This window comes from Macaca fascicularis, chromosome 7, assembly GCF_037993035.2.
Source record: "Macaca fascicularis isolate 582-1 chromosome 7, T2T-MFA8v1.1".
Lineage (NCBI taxonomy): Eukaryota > Metazoa > Chordata > Mammalia > Primates > Cercopithecidae > Macaca > Macaca fascicularis.
Window position 1 is genome coordinate 1,379,921 of NC_088381.1, and position 22,970 is coordinate 1,402,890.

General features: G+C 42.9%; 1 protein-coding gene across 13 annotated transcripts in view; it reads left to right on the plus strand.

Moving 5' to 3' along the window:
• OCA2 (OCA2 melanosomal transmembrane protein) overlaps positions 1-22,970 on the plus strand; it is a 460,826-nt gene that overhangs the window by 374,806 nt on the left and 63,050 nt on the right. For 10 of the 13 annotated variants that reach the window (XM_073995274.1, XM_065547634.1, XM_073995264.1 and 7 more), the window contains one exon: positions 11,881-12,060. In XM_073995274.1, the coding sequence (XP_073851375.1) occupies positions 11,881-12,060 (180 nt within the window). Of the gene's footprint in view, positions 1-11,880; positions 12,110-22,970 lie in introns of all 13 variants that reach the window. The other 3 variants (XM_073995268.1, XM_073995270.1, XM_073995269.1) reach the window with 1 other exon arrangement.

The window sequence follows — 22,970 nt, forward strand, 5'->3', positions numbered from 1 at the left end:
GGCTCAGTATAAACTCCACCTCCTGGGTTCAAGTGATTCTCCCGCCTCAGCCTCCTGAGTAGCTGGGATTGCAGGCACCTGCCATCACGCCCAGCTAACTTTGTATTTTTGTAGAGCGAGGGTTTCACCAGGCTGGTCTTGAACTCCTGACCTCAGGTGATACACCCACCTCAGCCTCCCAAAGTGCTAGGATTACAGGCATGAGCCACCATGCCTGGTCAACGAAGGTAGGTCTTGGCCTGCAGTCTATGTCCTGCAGTGATGCCAAATGCCCATGTTGGCATCTGGTCCAGTAAGCAATGGACAGGCACTAGTAAAAGTTCCACTGTTGGTTCCTATATGTGTGGCTCTTGGAGGACTCGCCTTCCACAGTGCTCCTCTGTCTCCCACTGCCCGCTCTGTGGTTGAGCATTTACTGCTGGTGCCTGGCATTTGAACTGTCCTCCCTTCCCTGGTGCCTGGCATTTGAACTGTCCTCCCTTCCCTAACCCCTGATCTTGCAGCTTCAACTCTACTCTGAATTGGCTGAAACAAGAGCATAAGTCACAGCTACTTGCCCCAAACAAGAGAACATGAGACTTTTTCACAAAACTCTAGGCAGACACATCCTGGATTTCAGGGCCACTTCTTTCACTAGTAACTCCTGGATAACACTGAGTTCCCGATTGACTTTATCCGAGCGGCAGTTTTCTGATATATAAATTGGGGTTAAAGAAAAAAAAAAGCCTCTCTCACAGAATTGTGCTTTCTCTTGGGAGGCGGGAGAGAATCAGGTATGTAATATTTCTAAACAATAAACAAGCAAAAAGTTTTTCCTTCCTTGTAGTCATTGCAAGGCTACGGCACTAAAGCAGTCAGGGTTCTGGACTCTGATGGAGGTTTCTAGGAGAACAGGGCAGCTGGGAGGGGACTGTGCAGTAATACGGCCAGCACCATTCGCGTGAAGTCCCTGGCGTCGGCGGCCTGCTGAGGATGAGCTGTGTCCCTTCAAAAAAGAAATGTTGACGTTCTAACCCCCAGGACCTCACAGTGTGACTGTATGTGGAGACAGGGTCTTAAAAGGGGCGATCGGCCCCGCATCCAACAGGACTGGATCCTTAAACACCAAGAGGAAGTTTGGACACAGAGACCGATATGCACAGAGGGAAGATGATGTAAGGACACCGGGAGGGCCTCACCTACAAGTCAGGAGCAAAAGGGAGAGGCCTGGGGCTGACTCTCCCTCACAGCCCCTGTAGGAACCACCGTGGCCGACACCTGATCTCAGCCTTCCAGCCTCCAGAATTGTGAGACAATAAAAGTCGGCTGTGTGAGTCCCCCAGTCTGTAGTATCTTGTTACAGCAGCCCTGACAGACAGACACCTGCACATTTAAAGCATGACCCCTGCTGAGGCAGCCAGAGCCCTCCAGAAAGCCTTTGGCCACCTCTGCCTCTGGTTCCAGCTGCAACATCCCCAGAGATCATCCAAGTCATGTGGTTCATGATGCTTAGTTACAGCCCCAAGAAATGAACACAGGGTCCCACTGGGACATAGGAGCTGACGGCAGGGCTGCTGGGAAGAGGCATGCGTTGAAGAGGCAGCATCATGAGGAGGAGGTTGCGTAGCAGAGGGAGTCATGTGAGGCTATGTCCTGGCTTTGGTTATAAACATGCAATTTCCCATATTCTGCACCTGAGATGTCCCTTCTAGACCAAGTCTCTCAGAATTTACTGTGAACAAGCCCCTCAGGATTCTATTGCATCCAAAATGTTGATAAGACTGGACTAACGTAGAGTCACTGTGACAGGATTTCCGGACTAATGAGGGAGGGGACTATCTACTCACCAAGGATGGGCGGAGGTGGAGAGGAAAATGTGAATGAGAGGTTGAAGCCGCCCAGGAAGTCGGCTGTGCCCCTCTTTCTTCTCCCTGGGCACCCATCTCTGACCTGCCCCCAGGTTGGTTCTTCACACTGGTTCCCTCTTCTCCTCTCTTCTGTCTCTTGGTCAGGTCAGAGCGACGTGGCCTCCCCCGCACTCCTGGGCAGGCTCAGCGTCTGTGAGGATGTGGTTTGTGGGGCACTGATTATGATTTCTAAGAGGATGAAAGGAGACCATGGACTTACACAGCTGTGCTCATAACACGTGTGTTTGTGCATGCACACGTCATTTGTTATTAAATATTAATTGCACTCCTACTGTGCTCCAGGCATTATTCTAGACAAGGTAGAAACAATAGGGAAAAAAAAGTTCCTGCTCTTTGAAGTAGGGGGCAGAGGTGGATACACCATTACAAAAATACATGGAGATATAATATTTTAGGTGCTCATAAGGGCTAAGAAATAGAAAACAGGGGCCAGGTGTGGTGGCTCATGCCTGTAATCCCAACAGTTTGGGAAGCTGAGGCAGGCGGATCACCTGAGGTCAGGAGTTTGAGACCATCCTGGCCAACATGGTGAAAACCCATCCCTACTAAAAATACAAAAAATTAGCCAGGCATGGTGGTGCACACCTGTAATTCCAGCTACTCGGGAGGCTGAGGCAGGAGAATCGCTTGAGCCAGGGAAGTGGAGGTTGCAGTGAGCCAAGATCATGCTACTGCACTCCAGCCTGGGCAACAGAGAGAGATGCAGTCTCAAAATAAATAAATAAATAAATAAATAAATAAATATAAAAATATAAAACAGGTTAAGGAGATAAAAGGTGATAGAGACGGAGTGGGGACATCACCGTTAGGATCCTGTGGGTTTCTCACATATACTGAAAGAAATGTAAGCAAGTATTAGATGGCCACTGCTATCCCGAACCAGATTGCCCATACCTGCCTTGGGTGCAGGAAAGAGGCACACAGACACAAGGCCGCCAGGTGTGCAGAAGGAAAAGGCCATGTGGCATTTTGGTAACCTCTACTCAGTCATGAAAACCACGTGATCGCTGACTGAGCAATTCAAATCCAAGAACGGATTCTTTTTTTTTTTTTTTTTTTTGAGACGGAGTCTCGCTCTGTCACCCAGGCTGGAGTGCAGTGGCCGGATCTCAGCTCACTTCAAGCTCCGCCTCCCGGGTTCACGCCATTCTCCTGCCTCAGCCTCCCGAGTAGCTGGGACTACAGGCGCCGCCACCTGGCCCAGCTAGTTTTTTTGTATTTTTTAGTAGAGACGGGGTTTCACTGTGTCAGCCAGGTTGGTCTCGATCTCCTGACCTCGTGATCCGCCTGTCTCGGCCTCCCAAAGTGCTGGGATTACAGGCTTGAGCCACCGCGCCCGGCCCCAAGAACGGATTCTGAGAAAATTCCCCCGGATATTTGCAAAGACTGATGTGCTAGGCTATTCACGGTCTCTTTATTTACCATAGAAAAATAGAATACACGACCCGGTCTAAGCATAGAGGTCAGTACGGCAGATACAGCAGATGCTTTCACCGACCAGCACACATTCTTGCATCCCTACCGAGTTTCAGTAACTGCTTGATTCATGGAATTAAATACTACGCAATCATGCTGAATAAGTTCATTTAATGACACAGACAAATGTCCACATAGCATTAAGTTGAAAGGGCGGGTGAATTTACTGTAGTGCAGATCTTGCAATAGATACAAATGCATCTCCATAGATTTTAGAAGCAGTATCAGCTGCACAGACACAGAGGTCATCTCTTGGATTTTTAAAAAGTGGGTGTGTAGATAGAAAGCGATTTTCTTCTTGTCACTTCCCCCCCCCAATATTTTCTCTAAAGAACACATTACCTTTTCGATGAAAAAACAAAAATAAATAAATAAAAGATTCTACGGGTTTAAAGCAGGAGAGTAAGCATTTTATAAATAAATAACATTTTTTTTGTCATTTCCACTTACAGATCTGTGTAAATTACAAAAGAATACCACACAAACATAAACCATGTTTGTTTGGGACTAATGCAACTTGAATTTATAGTTGAGGAAGGTGATAATTGTCCTTTGGAAACACTGATTATACGTTAATTTCTATCCAGTTTTCACAAATCATTTTATTAGATGAAGGTAGTAAAGAAAGAGTATTAAACTCTCATTACAGTGAAGTGCAGCTGTTGCTGATTAAAAAACAAAATTTTCTCCTGTGATATAATTATATTTTTAATGTTACTCATTAAAATAATATTGTTCACTTTTCCTCCTGAGTTTTCTGTAGTGTCATGTATAACATGATGTATTAAAAGTGCAAATTACATAATTTTCTTGTGGAGAGGTGCAGGATCTCAGTCACCCAGGTTGAAATGCGGTGGCACAGTCATGGTTCACTGGAGCCTCCGCCTCCTGGGCTGGAGTGATCCTCTTACCCCCCGAAGTGCTGGGATTACAGGCCTGAGCCACCGCACCTGGCTGCAAATCACACATTTCTTAATGAATGGATTTGAAATCAGAAAATTCTTTAAAGAAGCGAAATTTAAAACAAAATAAAAACTCTCTGAAGTTCCCAGAATCAACTAACAAAAAGCACACGCCAGTATTTCAAGTATTAAAGCCAGTCAGTAACCAGAAAGTTAGCTGCGCAGTGCCAAGTGTCATTAGAATGCATGCCAACTGCTGAGGACAGCAGGTGAAATGTGGCTTACAGCTCCACCCTGCTCATCACGTTCACGAACTCACACAGGAGCTTCCCAGAGGCTTTGGAGGGACTCAGGCTCAGAATTCGCATGCTCCTTTCTTTGGGAAGTAAATATGGTATATACAGGTTGCCTGTCAGAGGTGATATGGTGAATAAGAGTATACTTCTTGTACAGTTGTACTGAGGTACTAGTGCTGTATAATAAACTCATGTATGCAAAGTATACCGTTTGGTCAATTGTGACGTGTATACACCTGTGAAATGTCACCATCGTCAAGACAGCAAACATATCTGTCAGCTCCCAAAGCTTCCTTGTGTCCTCAGGCAACCAACCACTGGTCTAATTTTGTCACCAGAATTTTATATTAATAAAATGATAAGGTATGCATTCATTTTTTGCTCAGCCTAGTGATTTTGAGATCCATCTAATGTTTATATATGTATCTATATAAAAACATATATATGTAGATAAATCTATATATTTATACAGCTTTTTCATAGATGAGTCTATATATAAACATATAAAATGCATATATATAAACATACATGAATCTCAAACTAGGCTGAACAAAAAATAAATGCATATATATAATGTACAAACATATATATATTATATATATTCATGTGAAGCTTGTTTATTCTGCCTTCCTTATCCCCCGATTGCTAAGTCCCTCCCTGTCTCCCACCCCTGTTCTTTCTCTCTCCCCTTAGTATTCTAGTGAATGGATAGATCACAATTTGCTTACTCATTCACTCTTTATGGACATTTGGACTATCTTGTTTCAGATGACTATTACAAAGAAGGATGCGATGGAATGCGTATTTGTGTGCACTATGGTTTGAATGTTTGTCCCCCCATCAAGTCATGTTAAAACCTAATCTTCATTGTGCGATAATACTTTAATTAACCACTTACCTGTGCTTTTTGTTAGTTGATTCTGGGATCCTCAGAGAGTTTAAATTTTGTTAAAATGAAATGCAGAGGGTGGGAAATCTGAGACCAGTATGTGAGAGGGGAAGGTTTGGGAGACAATCAGGTTAGATGGGGCCATGAAGGTGGGACATTATTGACAGCTTTATAGGAGGAGAAAGAGAGACCTGAGTGACACCCTCAGTCCTCTTGCCCTGTGACGCCTCCTGCCACATCATGATGCACCACAGGGCCCCTTACCAGGAGCTGAGCAGATGAGGCCACCCAATCTTGCACTTCCCATCCTGCAGAACTGTGAGCCAAAATAAACCTCTTATCCTAATAAATTACTCACTTTGTGGTATTCAGTTACAGCAATGCAAAATGGACTGAGACAGTGTGGATATGTTTCTGTTTCTCTTGAGTAAATACCTAGCAATAGAATGACCAGGTTATGGAAACAGATATCATATATGTCTAACTTTTTAAGATATTGCTAAACTGTTTTCAAATTATTGTACATTGTCTGCAGCATAGATGTGTGTATGAGTGTGCTACATGTATGTGCGTGTACGTGTGGATATGTGTTCTGTGTGCTACATGTATGTGCGTGTACGTGTGGATATGTGTTCTGTGTGCTACATGTATGTGCGTGTACATGTGGATGTGTGTTCTGTGTACGTGTATGTGCGTGTACATGTGGATGTATGTGTTCTGTGTGCTACATGTATGTGCATGTACGTGTGGATGTGTTCTGTGTACGTGTATGTGCGTGTACATGTGGATGTATGTGTTCTGTGTGCTACATGTATGTGCATGTACGTGTGGATGTGTTCTGTGTGCTACATGTATGTGCATGTACGTGTGGATGTGTGTTCTCTGTGCTACATGTATGTACGTGTACATGTGGATATGTGTTCTCTGTGCTACATGTATGTGCGTGTACATGTGGATGTGTTCTGTGTGCTACATGTATGTGCGTGTACGTGTGGATGTGTGTTCTGTGTGCTACATGTATGTGCATGTACGTGTGGATGTGTGTTCTGTGTGCTACATGTATGTGCATGTACGTGTGGATATGTGTTCTGTGTGCTACATGTATGTGCGTGTATGTGTGGACATATGTGTTCTGCATTGAATCGTGGTCCCCCCGAGTTCACAGGTTAAAACCCTGGCCCCCAGTGGAAAAGCATTTAGATAGTTGGAGCTAGAGCCTTTAAAAAGGTAACAGGTTAAATGGGTGTAAGTGTGGAGTCCCAATTCAGTATGACTGGTGTCCTAGGAAGAGAGAGACCAGGGATGTACTCACAGAGGAAAGCCCTAGGACGATGTGGAAAGGAGGACTGCAAGGCAAGGAAGGAGGACCCAGGAGAAACCAACCCTGAAGACATTTTCATCCTGGACTTCCAGTATGTTCAAGATCTCAGACTTGAACTCAGTGTTCTCAAGGACATCCCAGTGGGTATCTGTTGCTTGTCTGCTTGAGCAGCAGTATAGGAATTAGCCCTTTCGTTAAATCCCAACATGCTGTGAGCCCATGCTCATGTCAGAAGTTGGGGCTCGGCCAATACAATGTGAATGCAATACAATGTGAATGACACACACTCTTTAGTGAGGGGGATAACCCCATACCCATGCATTTATAATATGATTGGAAGGGGGAGAATCTCTCCCTTATGGTCACGTTATTTCCTATAAGGACTGTTAGAAAATACCTATTATGAGGCATTTTCTGTCTAGTGGTCCAGGCGTCTTCTGATGAGTGATTTCCTTTGCCACCTGCCTATGGGAAAGTGCCCTTCCCACCTCTAGTTGGTATCACCTGACCCATGACTGGGGTGTTGGGCAGGGACAAGGAGTGGGAGCAGTGAGGAGTGAGTCTGCAGCTAGAATGGTTTTCTTCCAGGAGAGGGAGGAGGATGGGAAGTAACCAATAGTTCCAGTTGCTGTGAGAGGGCTCATGTCTGTTTAGACTAAGGAATATGTTATCCTGTTTGGCTCATGAGGTAGTAGTAATACATCATTGATCATTGATCAGTTTAAATCCTCTCTCTAGAAGAAAGGTGCACGTTGCCTTCTCAGTTGTCATTTTGCACTATGGAGCCAGTACATGCACATCAGTGTTGGCCAGATGAGGCCTCTTCCTAGCAGGCCTGGAGCCATGGTGAGGCTGCAGGGATAACCAGGGTAACCTGCACAGAGCAGAGCAATGATTCCACTGCAAACCTGAACGACGCATATCACTGTACCTCCTGCTGTCAGGAATTTAACTGCTGTCAGTAACAGACCGCTAACTTTTGACCTTTGCTTGCCATGCTCTTGGGGGTCATCTCATAACAATCTATATTTCCCAATTGTTTCCATCCTACTTTAGGTTGGCCTCACATGCTCAGCTAACCATGGATTAACTGACACATGTAATAATACTCCTTCACTCAACGTTGACTAAGCATTTTCTATGTAGTTGCTAGCCATTGTCCTGATTCCCAGAAAATACCTAGTTTTTACCCTCAAAGTTGAGTGGAAAAAGACAAGGCATCCTCTAGCCCCATCCTCATCAGCAAAGCTAATAATGTCTACCCGAATGAAGGCCCCCTGTCACAGTTAGTGACTGATGTGGAGTAGAATGTCAGTATCTACCCTGATGAAGGTCATCCGTCACAGTTACTGACTGATGTAGGACCATCTTTTATTTTGGTGGCATCCTTCTTCCAGGCCTAGCTGTGTGGGAATGAGGCATGAGCCTAACATAACATCAGATAGTCTTTGTTCACAGATGAGGAAACAATCCCCGTAAGGTCAGAGCACATGTTCAAAAATGGAAAGCTTTTTAAATGTCCAGGAGCAACTTATTAATACTACATGGTTTTTTGCTTGTTTTAAAGATGGTATTTTAACTGAGTGAAAGTAAAAATGCCATATACTAAAATATGTGGATGCAGCTAAAGCAGTGCTGAGAGAGAAATATGTAGCACTAAAAGGCTACATTAGAAAAGAGAAAAGATTTCAAATCAATGGTCCAAATTCCAACTTTGAGAAATTAGAAAAAGAAGAGCAAAATAAATTCAAAGCAAGCAGAAGAAAATAAGTAGTAATTATCAGAGCAAATATCAATACAATAAAAAATAGATGATATAAAAGCAGAAAGATGGGCCCTGTGCGATGGCTCACGCCTGTAATCCCAGCACTTTGAGAGGCCGAGATGGGTGGATCATGAGGTCAGGAGATCGAGACCATCCTGGCTAACACGGTGAAACCCCATCTCTACTAAAATACACACACACACAAATTAGCTGGGCGTGGTGACGGCGCCTGTAATCCCAGCTACTTGGAGGCTGAGGCAGGAGAATGGCGTGAACCCGGGAGGCGGAGCTTGCAGTGAGCCAAGATCGCACCACTGCACTCCAGCCTGGGAGGCAGAGGAAGACTCTGCCTCAATTAAAAAAAAAAAATGATAGAGGAAATAAAAAAAACAAAAACTAAATCTAGTCTCCAAAACTTTTAGCAAGATTGACAAAGATAAAAAGAAGACACAAATCACAAGTATCAGGAATTAAAGCAGAGTAATCTCTACAGATCCTGCAGCCATCCAGATAATACAGGAATACCATGAATGACCTTCATTCACAAATTCAACAACTTTAAGGAAGTGAGTCAGTTCCTTGAAAGGCAAAAACTACCCAAGATCAAACAACATGAAATAGAAATTTGAAAAACCCTATAAATTTGTAATTAAAAGGCTCTTAAAAAGGAAATCACCAGGCTCAGATGACTTCACTGGCAAATTCTGCCCAATATTTAATGGATACTGAACACCAGTTGTCCATAGTCTTTTCAAGAAAGTAGAAGGGCAGGGAATACTTTCCAATCACATTACAAGACCAGTTTTTGCATAATACCAAAACTAGGCAGCAATATAAAGAATTACACTCCATGACCAAATGGAGTCTATTCCAGGGATGAAAAGTGAGTTAGTTCAATATTTAAAATTAATCAGTGTAGTCTGCTATACCAACAGTCTAAAGAAGAAAAGTAGTATCAATCTTGAAATAAAATCAATTGATGCAGAAAAATGTAACGCAACACCCAGTCGCGTCAAAAATCCATCAGCAAAGTAGTAATGGAAGAGAATGGCCTCAACTTCATAAAGAGACTACAAAAAGTCTACAGTTAACACTCAATGTGACAAGACTGAATGGTTTCCTCCTAAGATCAAAAACAAAGCAAGGTGTCTGCTATCATCACTCTTATTCAACATAGTACTGAACGTTGTGTGCAGCGAAGTCAGTCAAGAAAAAAAAACTTCATGCAGATTGGAAAGGAAAAAATTAAACTGTCCCTATTTGCAAATGACATGAGGGTCTGTAGAAAAATCCCAAGCAAACTACTAAAACAAACACATAAACAATGAACCTCTTTAAACTAAGTAAGCTTAACAAGGTTGTAGGATTTAAGAGCAACAAAATCTTAATTGCATTTTTATATGCTAATAATATATGGAAACTGAGATTAATAACATATTACCATTTAAAGTTGCTCCAAAGAGGTACTCAGGTATAAATCTAACAAACAGGATCTTTACGTTGAAACTTGCAAATTGATGGTCAGAGAAATCAAAGATCACTTAAATGAAAGGAGAGACATGTCACCATGGAGATGGAGACGAAGGGTGGAGGATGGAAGGGAGGGTATGGCTACAAAGGATGAGAACGATGAAACCCCGTAGACATGCCCTGACTCTGTGACGTGACCACTGTGATGGTTATACAACTCTACGCATGGGGTTAAATTCATGTAGAGTTATACACACACAAGTGGATACAAAGCTAGTGAAATACAAGTAAGATCTGTGGACTGTGTCCCTGTCTGTGTGTTGGTTTCAATGTTACAGCAGTTATGTAAGACTTGCCCTGGGGAAATGGTGTAAAGGATTCCCGGGCATTTCCGTATTATTTTTGCAACTTCTTCCTAATCTTTAATTTCAAAATAAAAAGTTAAAAAGCATTAAACCTGTTGTATCAATACAGAGAAAGGAACACAGACAAAAAGTAACACAACGGAAAGTTTGGAGGCAGGCCTATGGATAATGCCAACCGACAGCAGGGCAGTGCTGCCACTATATGTTGACAATCAACAAAGGACACTGGATCAGTCGATTCCTCACTGGGAATCAAAAGGATATGGCGTCCTGACCTCATCCCCTAGAGAAAAATTAATCTCACATAGACCCAGTGGATAAAACCAAAATGTTAGTTTGATAATCCTTTTTAATCTCTTTTCATTAAATACCAGAGTAAAAAATTGTTTGTTTTTCCCGGTTATTCATGTAAACAAGGCAAGAAACACAAAGAAACCAAGCTCGAATTTGGTCCTTTGTATTTTCGGGTTTTGCATTCCTTGCTATTGTGTAAATAGACTAAATTGGATTAGGCTACATATAACACAGACCCACAATTCCACAAGTTAGACAAGAGAGCAGTTCAGTTTTGTGTTTCATGCTTTGGTGCAGAGGTAGGTCACCCTGGGCTGCTATGGTGTCTGTTCAGTGTCAACACGGTTCCATCTAGCTTCCTTATATGCCATCCTTAAGGCAGCTTTCTGCAATCCCCATATTCCAACCACCAGAGAGGAGCGAAGTGACCAACATGGGCTCACCTTCCTTTTCTCTGTGGGCATGACTCATCCCATTGGTTGGGATTTAGTCAATGAACTCACCGAACTGCAAGGCATTCTGGGAAATAGTCCATACAGCGTTTGGTGGTGTGCACCACTAAAAACAGGGAATCCTAACTCTGTGACTGAAAAAGCTGGGCATGGCTAACCGGCACTCTGTGCCACCCAACAACAGAATGCACGGTGCACCCGAGTGACCAGGTCTGCTGGGCTCCTTCCATGCTCCGTAATGAGAAAGCTGCCAGCAGGCCTGACCACCTTGTCGACTTGTACTGGCAAATCTGTGTTCTTTCGCATTCAGTTGTTTTTGATTAGAAAAGTGGTTCTCGGCTGGGCGCGGTGGCTCAAGCCTGTAATCCCAGCACTTTGGGAGGCCGAGACGGGTGGATCACGAGGTCAGGAGATCGAGACCAACCTGGTGAACATGGTGAAACCCCATCTCTACTAAAAAATACAAAAAACTAGCCGGGCGAGGTGGCGGCGCCTGTAGTCCCAGCTACTCGGGAGGCTGAGGCAGGAGAATGGCGTGAACCCAGGAGGCGGAGCTTGCAGTGAGCTGAGATCCGGCCACTGCAACTCCAGCCTGGGAGACAGAGCGAGACTCCATCTCAAAAAAAAAAAAAAAAAAAAGAGAAAAGTGGTTCTCAAGGTGTGGTTCCCACTTTCGGCATTAGCAGCCCTCAGGCATTCTTAAAAATATAAATATTTAGTACCTCTTCTCTCCCTGCCCCCAGTATGCTGAGGAAGAAAGTCGAGGGTGTGTCCGGAATTGGTTCCTGCGGTGGGTTCCTGACCTCGCTGACTTCAAGGAGGAAGCCGCGGAACCTCACGGTGAGGGTGACAGTTCTTAAAGACGGTGTGGCCAGCGTTCGTTCCTTCAGAGGTTCAGATGGGTCCGCCGTTTCTTCCTCCCGGTGAGTTCGTGGTCTGGCTGACTTGAGGAGCGAAGCGCAGACCTTCCCAGTAAGTGTTACAGCTCTTACAGGTGACACTTCCGGAGCCCTTTGTTCCTGTAGGTGGGTTCGTGGTCGCGCTGACTTCAGGAGCGAAGCCTCCATACCTTCGCAGTGTTACAGCTCTTATAGTGCTGACCCAAAGAGTGAGCAGCCGCAACATTGATTGCAAATAGCAAAATAACAAGGCTCACAAAGCTTCAAGGATACCCCAGAGGGTTGGGCTGTTGGCTTGGAGGGGGGTGGGGTGGCCTGGCCAGCTTTTATTCCCTTATATGGCCCCGCCCACATCCTGCTGATTGATCCATTTTGCAGAGTGCTGATTGGTCCATTTTACAGAGTGCTGATTGGTCCATTTTACAGAGTGTTGATTGGTCCATTTTTTCAGAGTGTTGATTGGTGCATTTACAAACCTTTAGCTAGACACAGAGCACTGATTGGTGTGTTTACAATCCTTTAGCTAGACAGAAAAGTTCTCCAAGTCCCTACCAGACCCAGAAGCCCAGCCGGCTTCATCTTTCAGTGGTGGGGCTAGAGTTTCTCCAAACCCTCCAGGTGATTCTAATTTATGCCAAAATTTGAGACCCTCTATAATTACAAAGAAATCATGAAGGAAGGTGTTAGGGGAAAAACATTTAGGTTTGTAGGAATTATGTAGTGGAATTCTTAAAAAGTATAGAAATTTAAATGTGATTAAATGTGATTCTAAAAGCAATAAAGTCAAGATATTTTGAAGGGACTGGACGTGAGCAATTGAAAAAAATTGTTTATCATGCTTACTGGGTTATCTGTCTTCTCGTGAACCTGTGACATCCAGAGGTGCCAAAGCCATGTCCTTACTGGTGTTTTCAGTCTCCATAGCACACAGCACATTGCTTGGCATGCAGTAGGTACACAATAATGTGCTAGATGAGTGGATGAAAGAGGAGAACAGAAGGTATATTTTCCTGTCTTTATCAGGGAGACAATCATCAACGTGTGGCCATGAATTTTAAGCACTAGTAAGTCTAAGAAGGAAAAATATCTGTGCTTAAGCTTTTATTTTATAGCAATGGTTACAGGTTGTATATTTAAACACATATAGTACAAGTAGTTGCCCAAAAGTTTGATTGCTTGTCCTACTGAAAATATATGCATTAATTTTTTTTATTGCTGCCTGAACTTTACTGGCTTACACAATGCAAATTTGTTTTCTTAAAGTTATGTAGATTAGAAGTCCAACACTGGCTGCTCCAGGCTAAAACCAAGGTGTTGGCAAAGCTGCCTTCCTTTTGGGAGATCTAGGGAAGAACCCATTTCCTTGCTCATTCAGGTTGCTAGCAAAATTCAGATTCCTGTGGTTGTAGGGTTTAGATTCAAGTTTGCATGTTGACTGAGAGCTGGGGCCATTGCCAACTTTAAAGGTTCCCCACTTTCCTTGGCTTATGGCCCCTCCTCTATCTTTATAGCCAGCAGCAGCAGGCTGCCTCCTCTTCCCATTACATCTTACTTTGACTACTGCTGAGAAAGACTCTCTCCTTCTAAGGACACATATGATTAATTGGGCCCACAAAACAATCCAGGATAGTATCTCAAATCTTTAATCACATCTGAAAATCATTTTTGGCGCATAAGGTAACATATTCACAAGGCCCAAGGAGGAAGTCATGGACTCCTCTGAAGGACTTTTATTGTAACTACTGCAGTCTGTCCTCTAGCCTCCAAATAGTCACACCTGTCCCAATTGCAAAAATATGTCCACCCAGTCCCAAGGTTCCCTTAAGTCTTATCCAATTATAAAATCAACTCAAAATCTAAAAATATTGTCTGAATATCATCAGCTGAAAAGTCTCAGGTATCATTATCTAAATTGTCTAAATTAAGTATGGCTAAGGATCTGGTATGATCCATCTTGGGACAAAATTTCTTTTTATCTGTGAACCTGTTAAACTACAGAAATAAGTTATCTGCTCTGCAGATACAGTAGGATAAGGGTTATAGACATTCTCATTCAAAGAGGGAGAAAATGGAAGAAATAAAGAAGTCATTGGTTCCAAATCCAGCCAAGGAAAACTCCATTAGGAGTCAAGGCTTGGAAACAACCCTGCATTCCTCAGGCTCCACCTTCTGAGCCTGTGACTCCACCCTTTACACTCTGAGATCTCCCCTTTGAGTTAATCTTTCTTCATGAAAAGTAACTTACACGCTCAGCTGAGTAATTTTATCATCCAGTTTCCTGCCTGTGGAATCTGGAGAGTCCAAGTTATTCTCTCATGTTCAACAGCTTTCTTTTCTTTTGTACTCTCTGCAACCCTTTCAATCCAAGCTAGCACTGTTTCTGCTGATATAAAATTGTCAGGAACCTTGTGTGTCTCCTGTGTATATCATGGTGATTCACTCCATTAGACAAGAGGCTTGTCCATAAATCTTTTCTAGATAATTCCATCTCAATTTTTGTTTTTTGTCAAGATGGCCAAGGGACAATGTTATTTACATTTCCTAGATGCTCTGTAGCTTGATTTAGGGGATCTATGAGTCCTACCCTTAATGTTTTCAAAGATCCTTTGTGTAACTGAAAACTTTTTGATCTTTCAAAGGTGTTTACCTTAAGCCATTTCTTTAGAGTATACTTTCCTGATAGTACATCTTTTAATTTTAATGTGTCTCACTGTCCAGACATGCTGAGAATTTCCCACACCGCCAAGTTCTAGTTCCTTTTTGTTTAGTAGTTCTTCCTTCAATTTATCGATTTCATCCTGCCTTTTACTATAAACAGCTAGAAAAAAACCAAAAGACATCTTTAAAATTTTCTTGAAAATCTCTCTTCTAAATATCTAATTTTATTGTTTACAGGTTCTACTTGTCACAAAACTGTGACATAATTAAGCTAGGCTTTTTTCCACTGTATAAGAAGTATTACCTCTCCTCCAGTTTCCAATATATGTTCTTTACTTCCTTCTGAGCTTTTAACACCAGCACTTTTAATGTCCATATTTCTATCAATGGTCTGTTCATGCAGATTTAGGTATTCTCTAAGGTGATTTAGTTTCTCTCTATAATGCTCCTCACTTTCTTCTTAGCCTTCATTGGAAGTATTTAACATTCATAAATAGTCTGTTTAAGACAACTGAGGCTTTTTCTATCATGCTCCTCAAAATTCTTCTCACCTCTGACCAATATCCAATTTTAAATCCACTTCAATGTAGTTAGGTGTTTGTTACAGATGCGTTCCATTTCCAGGTACCAATAGCCTGTATGAATCTTCTATTGCTGCCTTGAAAAATAACCACAAACTAAATGGCTTAAAACAATACAAATTCATTATCTCTCAGTTCTGTGGTCAGAAGTCCAATATTGGTCATACCAAGCTAAAATCAGTGTGTTGACAGGGTTGCATTCCTTTCTGGAGGCTCAAAATAAAGATGTGATTTTTGATTTTTTTTTTTCTTGGTGGAATTTAGTTGCCTGAACTTGTAGAACTGATATAACTCTTTTCTTGTTAGCTGTGAGTTGAGGGTCATTCCCAGTTTCCAAAGTCTTCATATGTTTGATTAGGTCCATCCAGGACAATCCAGAAAAATTTCCTTCATATAAAGGCCTATAATCTTAGTCACAAGAGCAAATCCCTTTTGCCAGGTAACATATTCACAGGTTCTGGGTATTGGGGCATAGACATCTTTAAGCGGCAATTATTCTGCCAAACACAATGCCTAGGTAAACATTAGGTGTCACTTCTGGAGTCATGTTAGCAAAAATAGCAGAGTGGTTAGCTCTAAGGCTAGCTAGACCCTTCACAGAAACACTGAAATAATGAGAAAATCTGTGAAGATCTACTTTATCCGAATTCTAGAAAATGGTCAAAGATTTACACCAGCCAAGTTTGTTTTATTTTCTTTTTTTGAGGCATATAAAAACAGTAGCAGAGATTTGTGGCATTTTTATTTTCCCTTGTTGTACTTCCCTCCCTGGCTGGTCATTGCTTTTGAAGATGGAAGCCCATGCTTCGACTGTGGGACTCTAGTAATTTGTTTCAGAGGAAACAGAGAAGAACATTTCTCACAGAATTATCTTTGTCTGTTTTGATCTGTCTGGGTGTTACCTGAAGGAATGATGCAATGTGCTTGTCTTTGTTTTGCTTAACTTGGAACTCTCTAAGAGCAGAAAAGTGGCTATTCTGAGAGCATTCCTCAGCAACATTGAAAGGCAAATGAGCCACCTTTTAGTGACTGGGGAAAGTACTACATTTCAGGCAAACAAAAGACATACCAAAATCCTGGGATGAAAAGCTTAAAAGAGAGATTCTTTGGCAGATTAGAGTATTGAAAAGAACCTATATATTCCCTAGAATTTAGAAAGCCATAGGCATGCCCAGGGGGAGGAAATAAGCTCAGAAAAGACTCAGGAAGACCCTAAACATCTACTTCTGGCTGGCCTTTAAGGCTGGTGTGAGCAGGTAGTGAAGGCCAACAGAATTGTAAATGGCTGGGCTCAGCACTGAAGGAGTGTCCAATAAAGAGGCATTCTGCAAACACTGTGAGAGGTTTCTTGTTTTGGCATTTTGTTTTCTGGCTTTAGGCATTCAAAGAATCTCTGTCAAAAACACTAGCTGACTGCAAGCTAGAGGATTAGAGACCACAAAGGCAAAGAATACAGTCTTTATGTATTAGTCCATTTTCCCACTGCTATAAAGAACTACCTGAGACTGGGTAATTTATAATGAAAAAGGTTTAATTGACTCACCGTTCCACATGGCTGGGGAGGCCTCAGAAAACTTACAATCATGGCAGAAGGTGAAGGAGAAGCAAGGCACATCTTATGTGGTGGCAGGAGGGAGACAGAGTGAGGGGAGTACACTTTTAAACCAACAGACCTCATGAGAACTCACTCACTATCATGAGAACAACATGGGGGAAATATGCCCCCATGATCCAATCACCTCCCACCAGGTCCCTCCCTCAACTTGTGGAGATTATACTTCAAGATGAGATTTGGGTGGGGACACACAGCCAAACCATATCACTTTATAAAAACAGTTTAGAAAAGTTATCAAACAATTATAACCCAAAACAAGCAACAAAAACAAACCCTGAGGAAGAGGAAGAAACTTATTTCCTGAGTTACCATATTATAATATTTAAAAAGTCCAGTTTTCAACAAAAAGTATGAAGCATACAAGGAAACAAGAAAGCATGCTCTATTTAGAGGAAATATTAAAAGAAATTGTTGTGAGGAAGCACCGACATTGAACTTACTAGAAATAAACTTTAAATCAACTGTCTTAAATATGCTGAAAGAGCTAAGAAAATCATGGACAAATAGTAAAGGAAATAAGGAGACTAATGTCTCAATAGATAGATAGAAACTATCAATAAAGACAAGTGGTAAAAAAGGAACCAGTCAGAAATTCTGGAGCTCAAAAGCCCAATAACTGAAATGAAAATTCACTACATACATGTAATGGGAGTATCAGGAGAAGAGAAAGAATTGTGAAGAAAAAATATTGGAAGAAATAATCCTCAAAATTTCCAAATTTGATAAAAGACATGAATTTACACATCCAAGAAGCTCAACAAACTCCAAGAATGATAAAGAGTTCCACAACTGGGTATTTTATAGTTCTGTCAAAAGCAAAATACAAAGAGAATCTTGAATGTCACACGAGAGAAATGATTGGTTACATACAAGGGATCCTCAATAAGATTAACAGAAAAAAACATGGAGGCCAGATGGCAGTGGGGTGATATTATTTAAAGCATTGAGAGGAAAAATAATCTATCAACCAAGAATGTTATATCTAGCAAAAGTATACTTCAAAAGTGAAGGAGAAATTAATACTATCCCAGAAAAACAAAACCTGAGGGAACTTGTTGCTGGTAGACCTGCCTTATAAGAAATGCTACAAGGATTACTTGAGGTGTAAATGAAAGGCTGCTAGTTATTAGATGCTTGAGTTACTACACAATAACTCAAATCTATATGAAGAAATAAAGAAGTCTGGTAAAGGTCATTACGTAGGTAAATATAAAGGCCAACATTATTCTGGATTGTAGCTCCTCTTTGTTTCCTGTATGATTTAAAGGACACATTTATAAAACAATAATTATAAACCTTTGCTAATGGGCACACAATATATAAAGATGTAATTTGTGACAATGACCACATAAAGGGAGAGGCTGAAGCTGTGTAGGAGCAGATGGGCTGACAGATGCTGAAGGTTTATATTTAATGAGATTTAGTACAAAACTCTGAAGCTTTCCAGACTCACAAGGATGATATTTTGATGAAGTAACAGGAGAGAGAGGGTGTTTGGCATCTCCTTTAGAAGTTGTAGCTTATGACACTGTCAAGGCAAAAATTGCACCTGAAAAAGTTATAAAGGCAAGAACTAATGTATTCAGACTATTGCAGTGGGAGTTGTTCAACCCCACTCAAACAACAGCCAGGAGGGTTTGTAAGTGGAGGACACTACTAGGGGGAGGTTGATCAGTGGGATGAAGCCTGCACATTGAAGGCTGTCTTGGTTAATATGTAATGTCTTAATCTTATTCAGAAATGTCTTGGTCAGAGTCCTGTAACAATGAGGGTAGTGAAGGCTGGTCCACTATGGCCATGGGTCAGGCTGGCAAAGACTGAGGAGTGGTTGTGGGTGCCACCTGGGGCAGGAGGTGGGGTGGAGAGTGTCCCAGATTCCCATGTTGGGCTGGTGGCCATGCTGAGGAGTCAGGGCAGGCCTGGGCAGAGGATGACTGGGACCCCCTTATTCTTGAGCTTTTCCTCTGCCACTTTGAAGAACTTTGCAGTCTTTCTCCTTAGAGTCTGCATTTCTGGAAGTTTAAGGACTGCTCAGAGAGTCTCCCTGCACCCAGAAATAAGCTGGCAGAGCTGTTCAAGCAGAGAACAAGGCAGGGGAGCAAAAGTGGCTTCTCTGCTCTTTGGAAGCAGTGGCAGCACAGCTCTGCCCTGCAGAAGAAGATGAAGGATCTCAGACACATAAACCTTCATTGCCGTGGCAGAGGATGAGTCTGAAAGAGGAAGGTGGAGTGTGGTCATGTTTACTCTGGCTGGCCCTAACCCTCCCTCCCTGGAAGGCAGCCATGTAGCGAGGTAATCATCCAGACCCACTCAGATGGGGCTTTCAGCAGTCCCTGGTGTCGCCTTGGCCATCCTCTAATGCCAGCTAATGAGGGGCAGCCAGTGGAGCACATGGACTGACCCTCTGAATTAACTCACCACTGGGGGACAGCATCTCTGGATGACTTCATCAAGCATTTGAGAACAGTGGCATGATCAAGATGCTGTGGAAATGGTTTGTTATCATTTATTCAATTAGAAATAGGCTTCCATGCTTCAAACATTTATATTTAGATATAAAATTTAGCTTCCAGAAATACCCTGGTAAAAATGCTATTTCAATGCAAACTTTTTTTTTTTTTTGTAATGCAAGAAACCAAGAAAGATAAAATCAGGTCACAGCTGTCTAGGGCACTAAGGAAACTAATCCCAATAAAATCTACCCTGAGCTTTCATAAAGAACCAAGGGAGGAGGAGGTTTAACTATTACCTACCAATATTACAAACAGCAATGCGTGCATATATTCTCCAAAGACAGGTAGAATGTTCAAATCAGCGTTGTACATAGTAGCCCAGCTAGAAATTGCCAACTGTGCATCAACAGCAGAATGGATAAATACCCCATGAAACATTCACACAGTGGAATAGTGCTGAGTGGTGAAAACAAATGACCTGCAACAAAGACACACACCAATATGGATGAACCTCCAGGCGCAAATAGCACCTACCGTGCAATTCTATTTACAGAAAGTAGGAAAAGAGGCACAGCTGTCCCCAGATGTTCAAGTCAGTAGAGAGACAGGCAGGCTGGTGTGTGCCTGTGACCTGGAGGGGGAATGGTGCCAGGTGGGCTGCTTGTGGAGCTGTACAAGATGACCTGTGGTTTGTGCATGTCCTACATCGCTAGGAAGGTGTAGACAGCCACCTGGCAGGTGGTACAGTGACAGTCTTTGTGATCTGGGTGCGACAGCCACAACTTCTGACCTCCTGTCTCTTGTGGTCTCGGTTGGTCACACTGAGATGCATGACAGTCCGCTTAGATTTGACTGGAAATAGAAAATGAGACACGAGCAATGCCACATGGGGGCAACATTGCAGGATGGTTTTGGGTGTTCTTCCTACATTTAATGCTACACAAATGAAAACGTTCCATGTGGAATAACGACAACCAGCATCGTGTCCAACTGAGAGTAATTAGATGGGAGAATGTCTGCCAGGTTCAGAGGAGACAAGCCTTGGTTTCCAAACCTGAACGTCAAATGATAAACTTCCAGGCCTCAGTGTGTTGAACTCTGAGAAGAAATACGTTTTCTTTTCTTTTTTAAAAAAAAATTGTGGTAAAATATAGAAACACACAATTTACCAGTGTAGCCATTTTTCAGTTCCGTGGCATTGAGTACATTCACAATGCTGTACAGCCATCACCCCACCCATCCCCAGAACTTCTCCGTCTTCCCTAGCGGAAACCCCAAAGAAAGGCATTTCTATAGCCGGGCCTCGTTATCCCCTCCCCCGACACTCTCAGCCGCCTGCCTGAAGGAACTTTAAAGGCAAGGCTCTGTGGAGTGCAGTGGAAAGCATTCATTCATTCACAAGTGCATTCATTCTCCCAGTCAGCTGGAGAGGGCATTTATAATAGGTCACTATTTAGACAGCTTAGCGGCAACTTCAAGGACGTGTTGAATAATTGAAGAAAATTCATTCAGCTATTAAATAGCTTTTATGTATATTTTGACTTAAAAATTATTTTGCATCCACTATCAAAGCTGATATCTGTGGATGGAAATTTTCAGATAGTTACTCGTGCTTCCATTAAAAAAATCTGCCGTAGTTTTTAGGAAGGAAAATAATTTTGACAAATTGCAGTAATACAAGTCAGACCTGTTATTTTATTTTAAAATCTCAGTCACAAGAAATAGTTAAAAAACAAGAAGAGTTTTCATAAGAAGGGGGCTGTGAACATCATTCCAGGTAGCTCATGAACTTCTGCAGGTGTCTGGGGCACAGGCAGTGGGTGGGCCATCCTCACAGATTAGCTGTCAGGATGCGATTAAAACATAGCCCACTCTTTCAGAACCGCTCATGCTGGCTGGTAGATTTCCGAGTTATTTAAACCTGGTGAAGGGAGCACACTCTGAGGCTGGCTGAAAGCTGGGTTGCCAAGGCGACAGGCAGCCCCCATGGCCCTGCTCCTCCACGGAGCCCCTCCCTAAGCCAGCTTAATACAGTGGAACACTTGGTTTCCTGGTGGTGCCAGCATGGGCATCTCTGTCCTCCTGACCAGCTGCATGGAACTGGTATTTCTCACAGAGCATTTGGCGAGGAAAATGCAGACGATAGTGACAAGGAGTTAGAGTTAGTTTGACAGGAAGTTAGTTCATGTTCTGGCCTTAATGACTCTCTAAAGGGATATGTCAGATTTCCTATCAGACAGAAGGTAGCTTAGAAGAGCTTGTGGGAGGTTGCTATTTAAGCATGAGGAATGGCCAGCCCGTGGGATTCCTGGAGGTTTGTGTATCTCTCTTGCCTGCACAAAAGGCTGTTGGGTCCACCAGGGGCTGTCTTGTCCTGGCCTGTCCCGGAGGAGACAGTGAAAGGGCACCCAGAGGGGAGCAAACAGGCGACACCTGTGCAGAGCTGCCCCAGCCTCTTCTTGGGCTTCTGGAGGTGGTAGGGGGTGCCTATTTCAGGAAACACAGGCTTTGGTCCTGACATAGAGAATTCCATCCTCCTGCTGGTGTGATTAGTCCATTCTCACGCTGCTACAAAGAAATACCCAAGATTGGCTAATTTATAAAGGAAAGAGGTTTAATTGACTCATGGTTCCACATGGCGAGAGAGGCCTCAGGACACATACAATCATGGCGGAAGGGGAAGCAAACACGTCTTACAGAGCAGCAGGTGAGAGTGAAGGGGGAAGAGCCCCTTATAAAACCATCAGATCTTGTGAGAACTCACTCACTAACATGAGAACAGCATGGGGGAAAGTGCCTCCATAATCCAGTCACTTCCCTACCCTGACATGTGTGGATTACAATTCAAGATGAGATTTGGGTGTGGACACAGAACCAAGCCATATAAGTGTTTAACTGCTTAGAATACAAAACAAAAACAAAACAAAAACCAAACCAAAACAAAAAACAAAAACAAAAAAACATTGAGCACCCGCTTGCCGCTGCAGGCTTTCTGTCTGCATCTTCCATTCAAAATCCCCAAACCTAGGGAGGTAGGGGCTGTTACTCACCTCTACACATGAAGAAACAGAGGCTCAGAGAGGCGAGAGAATCTCAAGCGACAAGCCAGCAGCTACATCCAAGGCTTCCGCTCTGAATCTGCCTTCAGCACCTCTCACCCTCTTTCTGGCCCTACAATCTACTGGAAGAAGAAATATCCCTGGTCTGGATCTGGAGTGAGGAAGTACTCGAGGGGCTGCTCCTTGGTGCTGAGCTGTCTCTCCTCTGGGTGGAGGAGTCCCTCCCAGAACATTCTCAGAGGGCTCTGGAGTCCATTGTCACTCACCTTCCTTCCACCCTCATCTACCTGTTCCACTACAACATTCATTGTGTGTGCTTGCAATGAATGAGGCTTTTAGTGAGATAATGTTTCTCCTGTAACCCAAGGCTTAGGTGGAGTAAAGTCTTGGCTCCAAGACTATTGGCCGAAATTCACCCCCGATATTCAACATGGGTTCTTTTCTATTTCCCTAAGTGTCAGCTGGTCTGAGAAATAAAGGGAAAGAGTACGACAGAGAGATTTTAATGCTGGGTGTCCAGGGGAGACATCACATGTCGGCAGGTTCTGTGATGCCCCCTGAGCCATAA